This window comes from Hydra vulgaris, chromosome 03, assembly GCF_038396675.1.
Source record: "Hydra vulgaris chromosome 03, alternate assembly HydraT2T_AEP".
NCBI lineage: Eukaryota > Metazoa > Cnidaria > Hydrozoa > Anthoathecata > Hydridae > Hydra > Hydra vulgaris.
In genome coordinates, this window is record NC_088922.1 from 34,766,592 (window position 1) to 34,785,238 (window position 18,647).

The 18,647-nt window shown below is 30.2% G+C and overlaps 2 protein-coding genes and 1 non-coding gene across 3 annotated transcripts in view; all 3 read left to right on the top strand.

The window, feature by feature from the left end:
• Window positions 1-5,631: 5,631 nt before the first annotated feature.
• Window positions 5,632-5,825, top strand: LOC136078906 (U2 spliceosomal RNA). Its single transcript, XR_010637794.1, has one exon. It is a non-coding gene; the product is annotated as a U2 spliceosomal RNA (small nuclear RNA).
• Window positions 5,826-6,840: 1,015 nt separating this feature from the next.
• LOC136078640 (probable ATP-dependent helicase PF08_0048) lies at window positions 6,841-7,635 on the top strand. The gene has a single exon (XM_065794423.1). The coding sequence runs from the start codon at window positions 6,841-6,843 to the stop codon at window positions 7,633-7,635; it is 795 nt and encodes a 264-aa protein (XP_065650495.1).
• Window positions 7,636-10,197: 2,562 nt separating this feature from the next.
• Window positions 10,198-18,647, top strand: part of LOC100209272 (CUB and peptidase domain-containing protein 2) — a 59,263-nt gene continuing 50,813 nt past the window's right edge. The window contains exons 1-6 of the mRNA XM_065794424.1: window positions 10,198-10,385; window positions 10,489-10,596; window positions 10,704-10,778; window positions 14,169-14,198; window positions 14,341-14,539; window positions 17,809-18,020. Coding sequence (XP_065650496.1) covers window positions 10,304-10,385; window positions 10,489-10,596; window positions 10,704-10,778; window positions 14,169-14,198; window positions 14,341-14,539; window positions 17,809-18,020 — 706 coding nt within the window. The 5' untranslated portion in view covers window positions 10,198-10,303. The remainder of the gene's footprint in view (window positions 10,386-10,488; window positions 10,597-10,703; window positions 10,779-14,168; window positions 14,199-14,340; window positions 14,540-17,808; window positions 18,021-18,647) is intronic.

Sequence of the window (18,647 nt, forward strand, 5' to 3'; positions counted from 1 at the left end):
TGCAACTGACAATCAGCCTTTCTCCATGTGTGACTCTATCCTGTTCCAAACGCTGCTTGCTCACTTTGTGATGCCTGTGGTGCCTGCATTGCTCGTTTTAAGTTACCTCTCCTCTATAGGAATCTGCAGATGGCCATGAAGAGCATGTTTGACTAGGAGCTTCCTCATTGCAACCGAGCAATCAACACTGACATCTGGACCTCACGCAACAACGATCCATTCATGGCCGTGACTCTTAATTACATCACTAATAAGTTTATTCTACTAAAGGAAACTGTTGGAGTTGTTCCATTACCAGGAATGCAAACTGGTCAGAACATTGCTACTCAGTTGGACAACTTAGTTAAAAGTTTGAGACACTCATAATGGTCAAGAAGCGGATTTTTGTGTGTGATCAAACTTCAAATATAAAAGCTGCACTGAGGAAGTCAGAGACTATTGCTGATCTTGAAAGTGGTTCAATCATGTGCATTGACCACAAGCTTAACGTGACCCTGGAAAGGACTGTCAACAAATAGCCTGATATCAAGGCTGCTATCGATGTATGCAGGACAATCTCCGCCCGAGTCCCTCACTCTCTTCTTGCTGAAGGAGTGTTGAAAAAGAAGTACCTCGAGATGAATAGTAATATTTTAAACTTTTTAAGTAGATACGAATACAAAGTTTTACAACTTAATGTCAAATTTTTACAAATACTTTTTAATTTTAAACAAAGTTTTCTAAGAGTTTACAATTTCATGCGAAGTTTTTTGCGAAGTTTTAATTTAGTTTTGTTTCAATACCCTACATAAAGATCACTGATCCTTGTGCTATCAGATAGAACTTTGTCCAGATGATGCTCCTAGACATCGACTATCTCCGAAGTGTACTGTGTGCTCTCCGGGCTGACAAAAAGGATTGGACCACACCCATTCCTACGGATGAACAATTTGAGTTGGTTGCAACCATTCTGCCACTCCTGACCACATGCCGAATCATCTCTGAGTCAATGTCGAGTGATAAGAAAATTACAATGGATAGAGCACTGACAGCCATTGTTCATCTTGTGGATTGGTGTGCTTCTCTGAGGTTGAAAGAAATTAAAAAGAACAGTCTTTCATTCTTATTTTTTTGCGGATCTAGCGCAAAAAAATAAGAATGAAAGACTGGAAGCGGACAACTAAATATTCTTTACTAGGGTAGCATGCTAGGATTATTTTAGATTAGATAATCGATAATATACAAATAATTTTTTCAAATGTTTAAGGAATTGGATTTTTGAAATCTAGAATGATTATTAAATAAATGCAAGGGTTTTAGCATACTTTTGTATATTCTGTAATTCTGTAATATTACCATATTGTATACTTCAAATTTTTATTATTAAGAAATTAGAACTTAGAAGGGCAGAGATTGCTAGCATATACCAAACTAGTTATCACTTCACTTTACTTTATATCGATGTCTTTGAACCTGAATATAGGTAGTAATAGAGTAGGAGTCTAGGAGAATAGAAGGGAAGAGTATAATAGTACTAGTACAGCCACATACAAGCTTGAAAGCCTTTAGAAATTTTAAACAATGTTAAAACACGTCATTTTCGAATTTACTTAACTTTTTACGATTTTGAAAACCGCGAAAATATATTTTATTCAAAGTAATACGGTTTTGAAAAACCGTTTAATTAAATTTTATACAACTTTTAACGATTTCGAAACACGTTCTCACACAACTTTTAGCAACGTCGAAGCTTCGACTTCGACCTCGAAACACATTGACCTCGATTGTTTTATATTGCGATTGCGGTTCTGTAGTAAACGGACGTGCTTTTGCTACGAAAGAAATACAATAATAAAATTGATATTGCAAGTTTTATTTACTTATTTATTTATTTTTCAAATCTTGTCAATAATGAGTTCAAAACTTAACACTAAAGTCTTAATAAAATTAGTTCGTGAAATATTTCAAGAAATATTCCAAAAACAACAAAAAGATATTTTAGCGTTAATAAGTGCAAATTTAAAACTGGCTTACGATCGAATTGATGGATTGCTAAAAGAAATTAATACATTAAAGAATTCTTGTGAAGTTTTAGAAAAGGAAAACGAAAACCGAAATACCGATCTTAAAAAAACAAACAAGCAGATGATAAAGTATGAAAAAATACAAAAAGACATTGAAGAAAGTCTAACGTTCTATCAGGATTGCCATGATAAAAAAGTCAGCGATTTGGAAAAAAAGTTGATAAATGATAAAAAAGTCAGTGATGTGGAAAAAAAAATATGGTCGAATGCAACCATAGGGGAGAATGAAAAAAATAGATTTAGACAACTAGAAGATCGTCAAAGGAGAAACAATCTTCGAATCGAAGGAGTCAAAGAAAATGATAACGAAAACTGGGATTATACGGAAGTAAAAATAATAAACCTTCTTGAAAATAACCTCAATGTAAAAGATGTAATCATAGCAAAGAGCGCACAGAACTGGTATTATCGATATTAAAAAGCCTTGAACAATTGTAATTAAGTTACTAAATTATAAAGACAAAGTAAAGATTTTAAAAAACGGCAACAAACTAAAAGGTTCTGGAATTTATATTAACGAGGATTTTTCGCTAGAAACTATTATAATAAGAAAGAAACTTTTTGAAGAAAGCAATACGCATAGGATAAACAGTAAATATTCTGTTGTTATATATGATAAGTTCATTGTTAAAGAATTTAGAAAAAAAAAATCATGTTAAATGATTTTTTTTTTTTAGTTAAATTTATATTGATTTATTTTTTTATTTAAAATGGCTGATAATATTGTTTTATCAAACATAAATTTTAATTCACAAAAAAAGCCAATAATTTTAAACAACTATTCGGTTAATATTATATTTATATAAAAATACTAGCCCGATATACTATAACCCATATTCAAAAATTATTGATAAAGGAATGGAAGATAATTCGTTTTCAATGCTTCACATTAATATTAGAAGTATTCAAAAAAGTTTTGAGTCATTGAAACAATTTTTATATAAAATTGACATTAGATTTCAGGTAATTTGTCTCAGCGAGACATGGTGTAACGATGTAAGCATTGAAAACAGTATATAATAGAGGATAGATAATAGAATAGACAAAAGAATAAATAATAGAAGATAGATAATAGAATAGAGATAAAAGAAAGATAGTAGAATAAATAATAGAATAGATAACGGAGTTGATAATAGAGAATAGATGATAGAGTAGATAATAGAGGATAGATAATAGAGAAAATAGTAATGGGACAAGAACGACAATTTAAGTTAATAACACTGCAATTGAATTATTCACCAAGTATTAAAAAATATATCTTTAAGCATTTTGACCAAGTGTAGTGACATTGAAAAATTTGTTCAAACTCACCTAGTTAAGCCTGGGTGACAAAAATTTGGAACGATCTTTGAGCAATTAAAACTTATTGATTTACCCAGTATTTACTTAGCCAAACTTTTGCTTATAAACTGCTTTTTTCCTTTACTGAAAGTTTTATTTAAATTAATTAATAAAAAAAGTCGCAAAATTAAGCCTACTACTTCAATTAAACAAGTGTAAATCTATTGAAAATTGTATTCTAATGCTAAAACTAAGAACTTTGTAGAGTATTTTGTTGCCTCTAATGATTAGAGTCTAATCACCTCAAAAGTGTCAACAAATATTATGTAACAAAGTGGAAAAACATGTGCAAAAGGCGGTTGTTTTTTTGATGCAAATCTAACGCTGCACAGTGGAACAGAAATACTTCCAAGCTGGACTGAATTTGACAAAAATTAAAAAAGGCATTATGAAATATATTTTTGGAGGTAATGTATAAATGAGTCTCTTGTCCATCTTATCCACGTGTTTTTTTAGGGTAAGACTGACAACTAATCTTGTAGAACCCATAATCTAGCTCAACTCTTTTGTTTAAAAAATAACTCGCTTGCGCGAGTTATTAGTACTACTTGAATGCTGAAGTTTGTTAAAAATTCCAAATTTTTTTTAGGGGTTCTTCTACTTTAGGTTTGCCGCTATCTTTTGGTAATAAAAGAATAATTTTAAAGTGATTAAAATATAGATTAATAGGTCTTTACAAAAAGTGTATTTAAAATATTTTATTCTTATTTATTTTTTTAAAAAAATGCGCTTTTTGTTTATGTCCTCAATTAGATACAGTTTAAAATTTTTTTTATGAAATTGTGATGATTACAGATTGTAAAACTTTATATTATTTTTTTGCACTTATTGAGCCCTTTTGTGTGAATTAGTGGAAATGTATCAATTACATCAGTAGAAACCAGGTAACTAAACCAGGTAACGAAACCAGGTCATGTACCTTTCAACGTGTTTTGACGTTTTTCGACGTGTTTTGAGCAAATTTAAGGGAATAAAACTTATCGAGTTTTTGAGTTACTTTTTTTGAGTGACTTTTTACATTAAATTCGAATTACTGTAATTTATTTTATTGAATCCATTAGAATACGTTTTAATATTATTTATTCATGCAAGCTTTTTATTTTTTTCTATTTTATATTATCACTTACCGGTTTTTTAAAAACTTTACTCGAAATTACTCGAAAATACATTAAAAACATCTGACAATACACTTGTTTATAGTCTTAGTTCCGTTCCGTAAAATATCACAAAATCGTTTAGTAAAATAAATATTTCGAACTTAAGTTAGTGATAAACTTGGCTTGGAAGATATTTAGCGTTTAAAAAATTTTGTATCAAAGATTTTTTAAACGCTAAAAGATTTTTTTATTAAATTAATATCAATATGTCATATTCTGCTTCTCAAATTTTTTTAAAATCTTTTTAAACTCTAGAAATGTTTTCTAAATAAACTTTTCTAAACAGTTTTGAGATAATTTGCGGAACGGAAGTGAGACTACAAATCCGTGTATTATAAATAAATGTTTAAAAAAATTTGTGTTGACTTTTCTACAACTTGTTACATTAGTCTAACAAGTGCCCTTAGAAAATTATTTAGCTTAAAAATCTATCACAAAAAAAAACAATTTGTTTTTTCCAGTTTTAAAGCTATTTTTCTATTGTTTAACAATGATACCATTGAAAAGATTAATACCGACGCAACTAAAAACAGCTTGCGTAGTTATATTGGTCCAACCTCTGTTTTTTACGAAACCCAAAATTGATCCAATGTATTGAGCAGCCATGGCGCAGTGGTAGCGCACTTACCTCAGAAACAAAGGACCTGAGGTTCAAACCCCACTTCTGAGCAAGTTTTACGACGTCGGTTTGGAAGGAGGCGTGAAATTCTAATTAAATGCTCATCCACGGTGCTCTGTAATAAGACCGTTAGGACTTCTTGGGGCACCTAAATGAAATTAAAAGTATATAGTTCACGTTCTTTCAATGTATACGAAACAACGTTGACGCAATGTATTCAACTAAAGTTGTGAACTAAACTTTCAAGTTAAGTTGCGAGTGCAAAATTATTGATCTTAAATAAAATCTTCCGTGAAGATTGAAATATGAAACCACTATCCAAACAAACATGATTAATATAAACCATGGATAAATGTTAAATATACTAATTGTATTTTTTTTTATGTTTATTCAGCATTTAACCAGACGGTTTGAGCTTGCTTCTTTATCAATGTCGTTTATATGAGAAAAACTGGCTTCTCGGCCTAATGGCTAAGATCAAGTGTAGTATCTGTTCTTATCTTAGTTTAATTAGGCGAGCTAGTGAGCCTAACTAGTATAAAGAAGGTCTACTGGCCTTCTGAGTGTTTTGTGAGTTTTACGTTGCCCCGTCCACGAGTTGCAAAGGCGAGTGTTTTAAAAGTCTACTGGCTTTTTGTGAATATTGAGTGACTGAGAGGTTATAGAGATCGTAGATCTCAGTGTGTTTTTTAAAGTGAATGAGTTTATAAAGAGGTTGGTTAGACCTCTTTAGAGGTCTACTGGCCTCAGAGCGACCGAGCGGCTAAGAGTGTAATATATACAGTTAGTACTATTTACCATGTTACCAATAGACCCAAAAACGTCCATGGAGGTAGTTACTGATATTGGAGCTGCTATAGCCCAAACCAAATGTTATGCACATATAATTCCCTTAAAAATATCATTCTGTGTAAAGTCAAAACTAAAATCAGCGACAACAAATTTTTATTAGCTATTGAAGAAGCCGGATACGATAAATACCGATTCGGGTATCAACAAATTTGTAATGGCTCATTTATCGAGAAAAATGTTATGAAAAATAATTTAATCAAACACACAATCCTTGAAAAAGGTCTAAATATCAATAGTGTAAAACATCAATTTTACCCAACTCCAAGTAATAGTGTAAAACATCAATTTTCAACTCCGAGTAGGAATATTAGTAAAAGAGTAACGATTTCAATTCTTGGTTTACCAATAAAAAAAAGTAATTTTCCTGCTGGAAAGTTTTTTGAGGAGCTGGGATACGAAAAGCACTTAAGGACTAAACCTATATTTAAAAGTACACCTAAGAACAAAATTTTATATTACTCCGGTATTATAGTTGTGATTATGGACAATCTTCAAAAGCCAGTCCCTAGATTTATTAACTTAAATGGATATGAAGTTAGGGCAATTTACAATGGACAAGAAGATGTGGGAAGACCACAAAAAAAGTATACAACAAATCAGCAAAATGAACAAAACGATTTTAACAAACCAACGAGTAATAGTCCCTTGGACACAACATTTGTAGAAATACAAAATCCAAGTCATATTAAAATAGCTGAAAGCACGGAGAAAGAAAACGAAGTAAAAGGAAAATAAATAGAAAGTACAAACACAAACATCAGAAACAGCCATAGAATCCCAACTGAAAACAACTCTTGAAAAAATAATAATGAACGAAAATGATACTAGTAAAACCAATGAAGACGAAAAGGTAGCAGATGGAAAAAACAAACAGGATAGTAAAGAAGAGGATAGTCTTAAGGATGATAGTAATGATGGTGACGATAGTAAAGATGACAATGATAGGAAAGATGGCAATGATAGTAAAGATAAAGATGATAGTAAAGATGATAATAATATTAAAGATAATAGTCAAGACGACCATGACAGTAATGATGACAACAGCGACGAAGAAAGAAGTGAGGACGAATATGAAGTGCCTATTGAATTTCGAAAATTCTACCACTTAGACAAAGTGGATTATAACTGGAAACTGTTTAAAAAATTTGATAGACTGAACTGCAGTGAAGAAGAACTGAAAAAAATTAAAACGTACAAGAATTATGAATGGTTACTATACGAAAGAGCTGTAGGCATGTATAAATCATTTGAAAAAAAAGTTGATCAACTTATACCAACCACATTTCAACAAATGGATTCTGGAGAAATGTATTCATACAATATGAAAGAGTTCAAAAACGTTGATAGAAACACTGCAGATGAAACTTTAAGAAATAGATATATAGCCTGTAGGAAAGCGGAGTGGGATCAACGTAGAAAGGAATATTCACAGTTTCAATCTGACCATGAAAAAAAACAAGAAGAACGTACTCTTAAAAAACAAATCTATCAATCAAAAAGAGCAAAATTAACACCACAAACCGAAAGTAAAAATTCTTTTAATAGCTTACAAATTTTATTATTAACTAAAAATGTAAAAACAAAAAGGAAGTATATCTATTAATCAATAAAAAAATGTTAAAATCCTAAAAAGGTATCTAATCTTAATAAAAAATAAAATTCCTTTGTATTATAGAGTCACATCCAAGAGTTACTCTAATAATACTTGAGGACCAAAATACAAAAAAAAAGAAAAAACCGAAATAAAATAAAACTATAAAACATTAAAACAAAAATAAAAGTATAAAACTATAAAACAAAATATAAAACTATAAAACTATAAAAATAAACAAAAAATATAAAATATAAACTGCTATCTAGGGCCTTGGACTAGAAAGTAGTTAAAAAAAAGCAAAAGAAAAAGAATAACTGGCAACGAACCTAAAACTTCTTGATTCTGAGATATAACTCTGACCACTGAAACACAAACATATTTGTTTAATATTAAACAACCGTCTTGTATAACGTGGTAATATTAAACAACCGTCTTGTATAACGTGTTAATATTAAACAACCGTCTTGTATAACGTGTTAATATTAAACAACCGTCTTGTATAACGTGTTAATATTAAACAACCGTCTTGTATAACGTGTTAATATTAAACAACCGTCTTGTATAACGTGTTAATATTAAACAACCGTCTTGTATAACGTGTTAATATTAAACAACCGTCTTGTATAACGTGTTAATATTAAACAACCGTGTTTGTCGGGATTATAATCCCGATATTTTTTAACATGTTTTCAATAAACATTAAACGCACCGTTGAGCCACTCGATGTAATTAAGGACAGGTCTATAAAATACGCAAATTTTAAGGGTGATTAAAAATTGAAAGAAAAAACTATTTTTCCCGGTTCCAAACTAAATATTTTGTATTTTTCAAAGAACTTTGAATATTCAAATCTTTGAATATTCAAGGTTGTAGGCAGAGCCTTCCCGAATAGATCTTAAAGAAGTGGGAGAGGTTTACATATCTGTTTTTTTTTTTTTTTAATTTTAAAAAAATGATCTTGTTTGCTGAGATTTATCAACTGCCGAATATCCAAATTTGTGATTTCAGAGTTCAAATTTGCCGACTATTTTTTTATTAAAGTTTTCATAGGGTGTTAAACAGCCTCCACATTCCACCAGGGATGGTCTATTTTGTTCGAGATGAAGATAAAAACATTTGCACTGGTTTGTTTCACACAACAAGGAAAAATGTTTTAAATTGACATACTTTCTAATGTTCGTGTCTCTAACTTATATGAAATATAAGTTAGAAACACGAATGTATGCCAAAAATTATTTATGCATACAATTAAAATGCCTTGGTTTTTTTGTTTTTTTTCCTACTATTTTGTGTGAATAATTTCGTTATAATTCGACATTCAATACTTAATTTGAAAGTTTAGAAAATCTCACTCATTGCAAATAGAAAGTATTATTCTAATTCTACTATTTAATGAAAAAATTATTATTTTTTTTATTAAAATTGAGGTAACAAAAAGAATTCTAAGTATAAATTTTTTTTTATTCAATATTTAACAATCCTATGAATGGTTTTTTTATGAAAAGTTTATAAAATTTTTTTTTTCCAGTAAACTTTTTTAATACTATGCAGAATGTTTTATTGAACGAAAATTTTTTTTTATATAAGAAATATTAAATAAAATTAACAATATTGTGGAGCTTTAAAAGTATTTAACAATTTCATTAAAGTTTCGTAAAAACCGTCCATATCTAGATTGAGCAGCTAAAAAGTAGGTTGAATCAACGCAAAACTCAACGCTGTTTTTAATATGAGTTATTTTTTTTTGTTGTTTTTATCTTTTCTTTCATTATTTGGTAATAATTCAGAAATAATTAAAAGAGGAATGCAGACCAACAAAAAAAACTAAACATAAAAAAAAAAAATAATATTTAAGTATCGAAAAAAGAGACTTGATAAAACTATAGTGTTGGTAGAATACAAATGGGTAAAGGAGGAGGGGGAATTTTTACATGGTTTTCAAGTCTTCTTTGTTGAACCTTTATGACTACACTACAGGAAATAAAACCGACATCATTTATGTTGATATTGAAAATAAAGCCGACATCATTTACGTTGTTATAGAAAATAAAACCGACATCATTTACGTTGGTATTGAATTATATGTTCAACATCAGCGTCATATTATTTTATATTCATAGAAAAATAACTAAAAAAAAGTTATACTGTATAATGATATTTTATAGAAATCGTATGAGAGTTTCTACACTTACGACAGCTGAGTTTGTTCAATAACGACAGCTGAGTTGATTTTTACTTGAAACTTTATTACTCACATTTTATTATAATTTAGAATAGTTTTATCATATTTATAAATTTATTTGTTTTATTATCATTTATTATAAAATAATTTAAATTGTTATTTTTTTCTGTTTTTATTTTTTTTTATTTTCATAATTTAAAGTTCGGACGAATATCAAAAAAAAAACCTATCCGATAATAAAAATAACACACAAAAAGTTAGTAACCTCAAATATATTGATAAGCAATGAAAGCAGATGCACAATATGTACAAACAATTCCATGTTTGAAAAGGTAGAGTGTGTCTACAAACCATGTTTTTAGAGGTAGAGTGGGTAAACAAACCATAGTTTGTGAAAGTGAACAAACAAGTCCATGTTTAAGGAAGTAGATTAACAAAAGTTTTTGAGAATAAATAAATGTTAGGCCTTTAAAAGATATTATTAAATTTCTAAATATGATTGCAAAAGATAATTACAAAACCGTGAACACGATGTTTATCTTATTATTACTGTTTGCTACAATCACAACGGCATCAGGTACTTATTTTGTATATTGTTACGGTTACTTCACATAAATGCTTAATTAAAAAAAATGCAAAAAATGGTGAAAAAATAGATCAACTTATAGCTTTTTTTTAAGCTTGCTCGGACAATTTACAACAATGGTGTCAAACAAACAAGTTAAAGTGCGCGTATACCTCATGGGCAGCTTTCATGAAGCTATATTGTCAACAAACATGCAAATACTGTAATAAAGTTTACTTTACAAACTTTTTATTTAAAATTATTATTTAAAATGTTAAAGATAGAAATTTTTTAAAAATAAAAAACATAATTTTTCAAACTTTCATACAGGTACAGTAACAGGTGCTCCTACTACTCAACCTACTACTAAAATAACAGGAGCTCCTACTACTAAATCTACAATAGGTAAGTATTAAACATAGTAATCAACGAATCTCATAATTTTTTTTTTTTTTGCATAGTTCAGATGTTATAAATAGTTTATAGCAACTGAACTATGATAATCGATCCTGATAATTAGCAGTAAAAATGCAACGGTGTCTATAAGTTATTATAACAAGATAAACATTACAAAGCACTAATGTTTGCAATAATGTTTTGTTTTCGAGGAACTTGAAATAAGAACTTTTAAATCTTAAAATTTTTGGTAAATTCTCCTGAAAATTTAGTTACAATAAAAAGAAAAACCATTAAGAACAAATGGATAACTTAGCGCCAAACCAGCCTATACAAACGAATATGTTGAAATGAGATAATTTGACGCAAAGTCTTTAGCAAAAGCCACTAAACCGAAAAAATTAAAAGTAATTGCAGTTCAGTGCACTTAAAAATTTTAATTATATATTTATTATATGTTTATATATATGTATATATATATATATATATATATATATATATATATATATATATATATATATATATATATATATATATATATATAATTATATATAATTATATATATATATATATATATATATATATATATATATATATATATATATATATTATATATATATATATATATATATATATATATATATATATATATATATATATATATATATATATATATATATATGTTTGGTGTTTGCAAAGAAACACTACATAAATCATTTTTTAATATAAACTCATTTTTTTCAACTTTGCTGTCTAGGCTGGTTTGGCGTTTAACCATCCAAATGTTTTTAAAATATAAGTAAATTATATAAATTCTACTTAAAAAATCATTTAGTTGCAATAAAAAGAAAAACAACACTACTAGACATTTTTTCACTTTTCACTTTATACAAGAGGTTTGGAATGAAAATAATGTTCTTTGGATGGCCCTGAAGAACAAATGCATAGCCAAATTTGTCAGAGTCGAACCATGATTTGGTAAACTAGAGGTACCGGTTTTCCCATTTTTGTAATAAAACTAAGCGATGTTGTTAGGGTTATATGAGTGTATAATTGACAAAAGACAAAATGAACAGGATTGTAAGTCAGCCAGCAGAAGTCAGCTATCATTCTCTCATCGGCGCGCCATTGGTAGTGATGCTCAATAGTTGAAATCGTTTAGTGGGAACGTTCTCCATGCTCGTCTGTTATGTTTCTCTCAAAATGCTTCGGGAAAAAGTCCAAATGGCTATGCAAAAAGTGAATCTTTGGGGACATGTGCACATTCATTTCTTTGAAGGCTGACACCAGTTCTGATGTCTTTATAGCCTTCTGACCGGTGCTTGCCTGAATAAATGAGTTCAAAGAAGAAATTCTTTGATAGAATACAAGTATAATGTACTTAATTCCTAAAACTTTCAGATACTTACCTAGAAAGTTCTCCACACAGTCTTTCAAAGCCTTCCATGCTCTAAGCTCAATCGGGGACAAGGAATCAGTAAACTGTTGGCTTTTCAAAAGTTTTCGAGTGTCTGGTCCAACGAGTACTCTTTCCTTAACTTTTGCTAGTGACAGTTTTGGAAAAGTCTCCTTTATGATTTTCATCGGTTCGCCGTCAGAGTGTTATGCCTTAACAAAGTTCTTAAACAGGCCCTTAAACAGGCTAAGCTTTATGTGCGATAGAGGTATAATAATTTTGTCAGTTTGAACAAGTGGTTCATAGCGAATATTGTGAACACCAAGGGTCACATTGCCTTGTGCTGACCACTCATTCCTGATGTAATGCTCATGTTTAGCGCGGCTATCCTACAAACATATGAAGCAGTGTATTTCACGTAACCTCCTTGGATACCTGTCAGCAGACCTACAAATTTCAGACCCAAGTAAACTCTCCACTGAAATGTGTCATAACGAACAAGCTGCATAATAGATTTCATAGTTTCATAAGATTCTTTTGCTGTAATTGAGTAAGCAATCGGGATGGCTGGATATTTATGCTAAAGGACCGTCTTTACTCTTCTTGTACTGCCATTGATTAACAACCACCAGTCATTCTCCACTTGTGTATAGATACCCATCTTCATCAATAAACCAGGAATATCACAACAAAATGCAATGTTATTTTCTTCACTTCTCTTAAAAAATGGCACGTAAGCTGCGTCTCTTGTCTTATAAACAGACGTTCTCGTTTCCTTAGCAAGGACACCCAATTCTCTTTGAATTGAACCAGCAAAACACGCATTCTGTTTGGACAGGCCAAGTCTCCTAAAAACAAGTCCAGCTGTCTCTGGCTGATAGACTTCGGCTTGTCGTTATGCAGCCAATCATCATCATCTTCATCGCTCTTCTTTATGTTCGGCACATCATCATCATCACTCAAAACAACATTGAGAAGATCAGAAGAAAACACAGGAGGTTCTTCTTCCTCATTACATGCTCTCAGTCTTATTGCTGATGGTAAGTCAGGGTAAATTATGCTGTTAGCTGTCCTTCTGGTAAATTGCGCCGTGTGTGTCAAACAAAAATAGCAATCAGTTACATGATATTTTTGGTCGCGCCACGACATAGGTGTGGAAAAAGGCATTCTCTTCAATTTACCCTTAGACCACAAGGACAGGTGAGACAGACACTTAACACAGATCTTATGGGGGGCAAAAACTTTGTCCTCATCCCCTAGTTTTATTTTGAAATAAGCATAATACAGGGTCTTAACTCGAGGTGTAATGGAACTCTCGTCTCCTTTAAACATAAACCTCCCGCAAATGTAACAGAACTTGTTAGGATCGTTATAGAACTTCCGTCTCGGAGACATTCTAAAAATAATCTGAAATAGCAAAAATAGTTATAAAATAGTAATTATAATTCATCAAAACTGAAACTGAACATTTGCTCACATGAATTAAACGGTGGATGAAGAATTAGATAAAATCGCCAAAAATAAATTGGTTCATTACAACAGTTAGAATTATCACCATTTTTACAAATTTGTTCTTCAGCTCAAGTAATAATAATGTTAAGTGATAATACATGATAATTACTTTAATATCAAGTCAAATAAATGTATTTGTCCTATACATTCATTAGAGTAAAAGCATCATAGAAATTATAACCATCGACTTCTCTTAGTATAAAGTATATGAAAAATGGAGAAATAAAAAATTTCCATTTTACAAAAAAATGGTTCGACCTAGACAATCAAAACTATACTTTTTCTTTCATCATTCATTAAGTACTAAATGTTTTCGTTACAGTTTCTCTTGTATAAAAATTCATGTCTAGTTGTGCAATTAAGAAATGTTTTTAAAATATTAGTAAATTTTATAAATTAGCAAATTTTATGAAATTCGATCAGTTTGACTAGTAAAAGCACTATCAACTTTATGTAAACACACATTATATTATGATTTGTAATTCTTATAGGACCAGTAACAACCAAAACGCCTGACATAGGTAATTTCTATTATTTTAAACCTATATCATATCTTTAAATATTAATTAAACTTAATATAAAAGTATTTAAAAATTGTTAATGCTTTAAATAGCTACAAAGTTATTTTGATGCACCAAGTTTAATTGCAAACTTTTTCCTTAGGATGTGGAAGCCCAGCAATTCAAAGTAGTCGCGTAATTGGAGGAAAAACTCCAAGAAAAGGCTCCTGGCCTTGGCAAGTATTGCTTTTGGATGGAGGAAGAGGATTTTGTGGAGGTACATTAATTCATAAAGAATGGGTTCTTACTGCTGCTCATTGTATACACGGAAAAGAATTTAATCCTTCACAAATAAAAATAAGGTATTAAATATTTTGTATTTTATCAACGCTTTGATTTGATTCATCTCTCTCTTTCTCTCTCTTTTTAATAACCGTAGTGTTGTTGCTGTTAGTTATACCTGTTTTTTGTTTTTTTTAGTTGATGTAGTTTTTTTTTAAATTTATTTATTTTATTACAATGTTTTCTGGTATAATGTTCCATAAAACATACATAGAACACGGACACTCAAAGAGGATTGCAAAATCCTGTCACCGAAAACATTTTAACAATACAGTAGAAATATTGTTAAACGAATGATTACACTGTACAACAATTTTTAACTTTTTGAAAAAAACAAGAACCAAATTAGGTTATCTTTATTAATTCAAACGTGCTGATTCCAAATATGTAATCAGTTATGCTGTAGCACGTCACAATTTTTTGTAATAACGATTTAAAGATGTAACGTAAAATGCATTTTTCTATACATATGAATAAGTGTATGAACATGTTTATTATCACTTTTAACACAAATTGTAAATTGTATTTAGCCTGGCGTTTGAATGCTCCATCGGGTTCATCGCGCTGCAAATTCCAGCAGTAATCTGCAAGCATGGCGGGGCTCCACTTTCCCTTGTATCTGCTTTCCATTGTGGCAATACTCTGATGAAAGCGCTCGCCATTTTCATCATATACATCTCCATTGACAGAGAAGTAGTTGTTGATAGGACGCAATTAATCTGTCTACCAAATCAGCGTAATTTGGTACAACATGTTTTCCAAGAAATCCCTGGCACACCCGTTGAATGCATCCCATGCTGCAAGTTCATATTGATCCATCGTTCCCGAAAACGTTTCATCCAGCATCAGTTCTCGTATTTGGGGCCCCACGAAAATGCCCTCTTTAATTTTGGCGTCACTGATTTTAGGAAATTTGGTCTGCAAATACTGAAATGCTGGTTTGTCGTGATCTAACGGCTTTACAAACTGTTTCATGATTCCAAGCTTGATGTGAAGATTGGGCAAGATGATCTTCTCTTTATTCACAAGAGGTTCATGAATGAAGTTATGGGAACCAACCTCAAATGTTTCTCGTTGTGGCCTACATTTCCTCATATGATGTTCTGATTTCATCCTGCTATCCCATTTGCAGAGGAAACACATGTACTTAGTAAAACCAGCCTGCAATCCATTTAGTATAGCAACAACTTTCAAATCTGCACATATGGACCATCTGTGATCTCTGTATTTAATTCTGTCCAGAATAAGTGATATATTCACATAGCTTTCCCTCAGGGTTACCGAATGTGCTATGGGAATGGAAGACAGCATATTTCCATTCCCATAGCACATTCCCATAGCGGAATTTGTTTCGATAAACAAATTCCGCATAGATAAATCGTATTGTATTCCTAGATCATCAAACAATCCACTGATGTCATTACAGAAGCAAAGTTCTTTATCCATAGAGAAGTATTGCTGCAGTACCCGTGATCGCTTTCTAAATGACGACACTCTTGCATCACCAGCCAACAGATGCCACTTCTGGAGACGTGAAGCCAGCAATTCACTCTGTTGCTTTGTTAAATACAAATCTCGAACAAGATCTTTCAGGTCAGATCCTATTATGAAGTGGAGTTTACGCTCTGTATCTTCTGGCAACTCGTAACTATCATCATCATCAGTATCCTCGTCTAAATCAGAACTGTCCGTGTTTGAGATTTCCGATCGAGGTTCAGGAACAGGGAGTTCAGCCGAATGAGGAACAGGACGAATAGCTGAAGGTAGATTTGGGCACACTATAGCTTTCTTACCCATAGAATTGCGACCTGATATATTAACAGAACAGAAATAGCAATCTGAGCAATGATTTTGGGGTTCATGCCACACCATTGGCACCCCAAATGTTGGTCCTCCACCAGTCCTGTTCGCCCACGATGATAGTGAACTAGCGCACCTCACACAGCATGCATGAGGCGCCCAGTTCTTATCCTGGTCGCCGACTTTGCAACCAAAGTATAGTTCATACAGTTTTTTCACATGTGGTGTCAATCTTCGTCTGCATCTCTTTAAAGTCAGTTTGCCACAAATGTAGCAAAAGTTGTCGGCTTGATTTTTACAAGTTCTGGGCATTTCTTGTTTCAATATACACTGTATTATATCTATATATTACTTGGCTAACTGTAGTTTATCTAAAATAAAACAGACTTACATTTAGTCTAATACAAGGTTAAACAAATGCAAATAGGTATATGATAAAGAAATGCTAATAAATAAATCATAAACAACTGCTTATAAATATATTAAAAATCACATTGACAACTTTCATAGTGAAAATCGAAAATATGAATTTAACCAAAATTGGTGGGTCACACAACAAAACGGACATCATTTTCGTAATCTCCAAATCAAAATACATAAGGTAGTGTCAATGGCATTTCTGTTTTTTTTTCGTTGCTGTACAGTGTTATTAGACGCTAACTCAAATAGATGCCTACACTTGCACATAAGGCCCACGTACCTCCTTCCCAATTAAATATACGTTTTCCATAAATAAGTACTTTTAGAATTTTCATTTTTTAGTTCTTATTTAGTTGAAAATTGAATCAAGTCTTCTGTAAAATAAAAATAAAAAGTTTTTTTTTCAGATTTGTTTTACAAAAAAAAACAAAAACATTTTGAATGATAAGTTTTTGATTAAAACGTACGGAAACCATGAGTATTTCGGCGCCCGTTCTAATAGACTTTTAAAGCTATTGATTTTGAATGTTCACTTTGTAGCAATTCAATTATTGCTTTATTATATTAAAAAAAATTGACATTATACTTTTTTATTATTATCATTTTATTATGTTAAATTATTATGCTGTTATATTATTATTATATTAAACTATTATTATTTTATCATATTAAAAAAATTAAATTATTATATTAAAAAAATATAAATATTCAAAAAACTATTAACTATATTATTATTTTTGTTATTATATTAAAAAATTATCTCATTATATTAAAAAAATTTAAAGTTCATTATTTAAACGCAACTACATATTTTTTAAAATAAATAAAAACTTTAAAGTGAATCTTTTGTCGCAATTTTTGAAATATTTTTTTCTTGTTTAATGATCCTTTCTTATTAAATGATGTGTTTTTTTGTTTTAGTTTCAACTATTTTAATAAAACGTTTAATATTTAATAAAAATTTTTAATATTTAATAAAAATTTTTAATATTTAATAAAAATTTTTAATATTTAATAAAAATTTTTAATATTTAATAAAAATTTTTGATATTTTAATATTGAATTTAAGAACTGGAGAACACAATGTAAATATTAATGAAGGAACAGAGGAAGATATTCCAGCATTAAAAATCATAAAACACAGAGGTTACAATCCACAAACACTTGACAACGACATAGCAATTGTTAAATTAACAAAACAATGTAATCTAACAAGTTACGTAAGCACCGCATGTTTACCTACTGCCGAAGCAGCACCAGGATCTTCATGTTTTATTACTGGTATGTCAAGTTTTATTAATTTTAATTTTTAAATTTTAAAATGTTGCAAGGAAATGTTTCGGATCTAAGTGTGTGACCTATGTTATATAAACAAAAAATTGTCTGTTTCTAAACTGAATTATACAGAACGACTTTTTTACGTTAACTTAATTTTAAGTTTTAGTAAATTCAAAATAGCAAACACCAAAAAGTAATGAATTTGTGACAAAGTTAATTTTTTTTCATCAATTTTTTTATTATTATTGCGTGTAAACAGTGGATCTTGAGCAGTCCAATCAAATATGCCTAAAAACAGTTAATACACATTTATAATATGGACCAGCGTTTTGCCAAAAAAATTTTTTCTTCAAAAGAGTTAACTCGGTTGATCCCGACTAGCAAACAATCTTGGCACAATTAGTTTATATACTTTATATACTGTAAACAATATAGCGCGAATATTGTTTGCTACTCGGGATGTTTTCAAAAACTTATAAAACTTATAGTATTGAGTTTTAAGCCTTTTTTCATTATCATTATCACGAGGATTAATTTCTTAAAAATGAGAAATATAAATATTAGTGTTGTTACAACTTTTAAATAATTTAACTGTCGACTAAATCGAATTATATATTTTCAAAAGTCGAT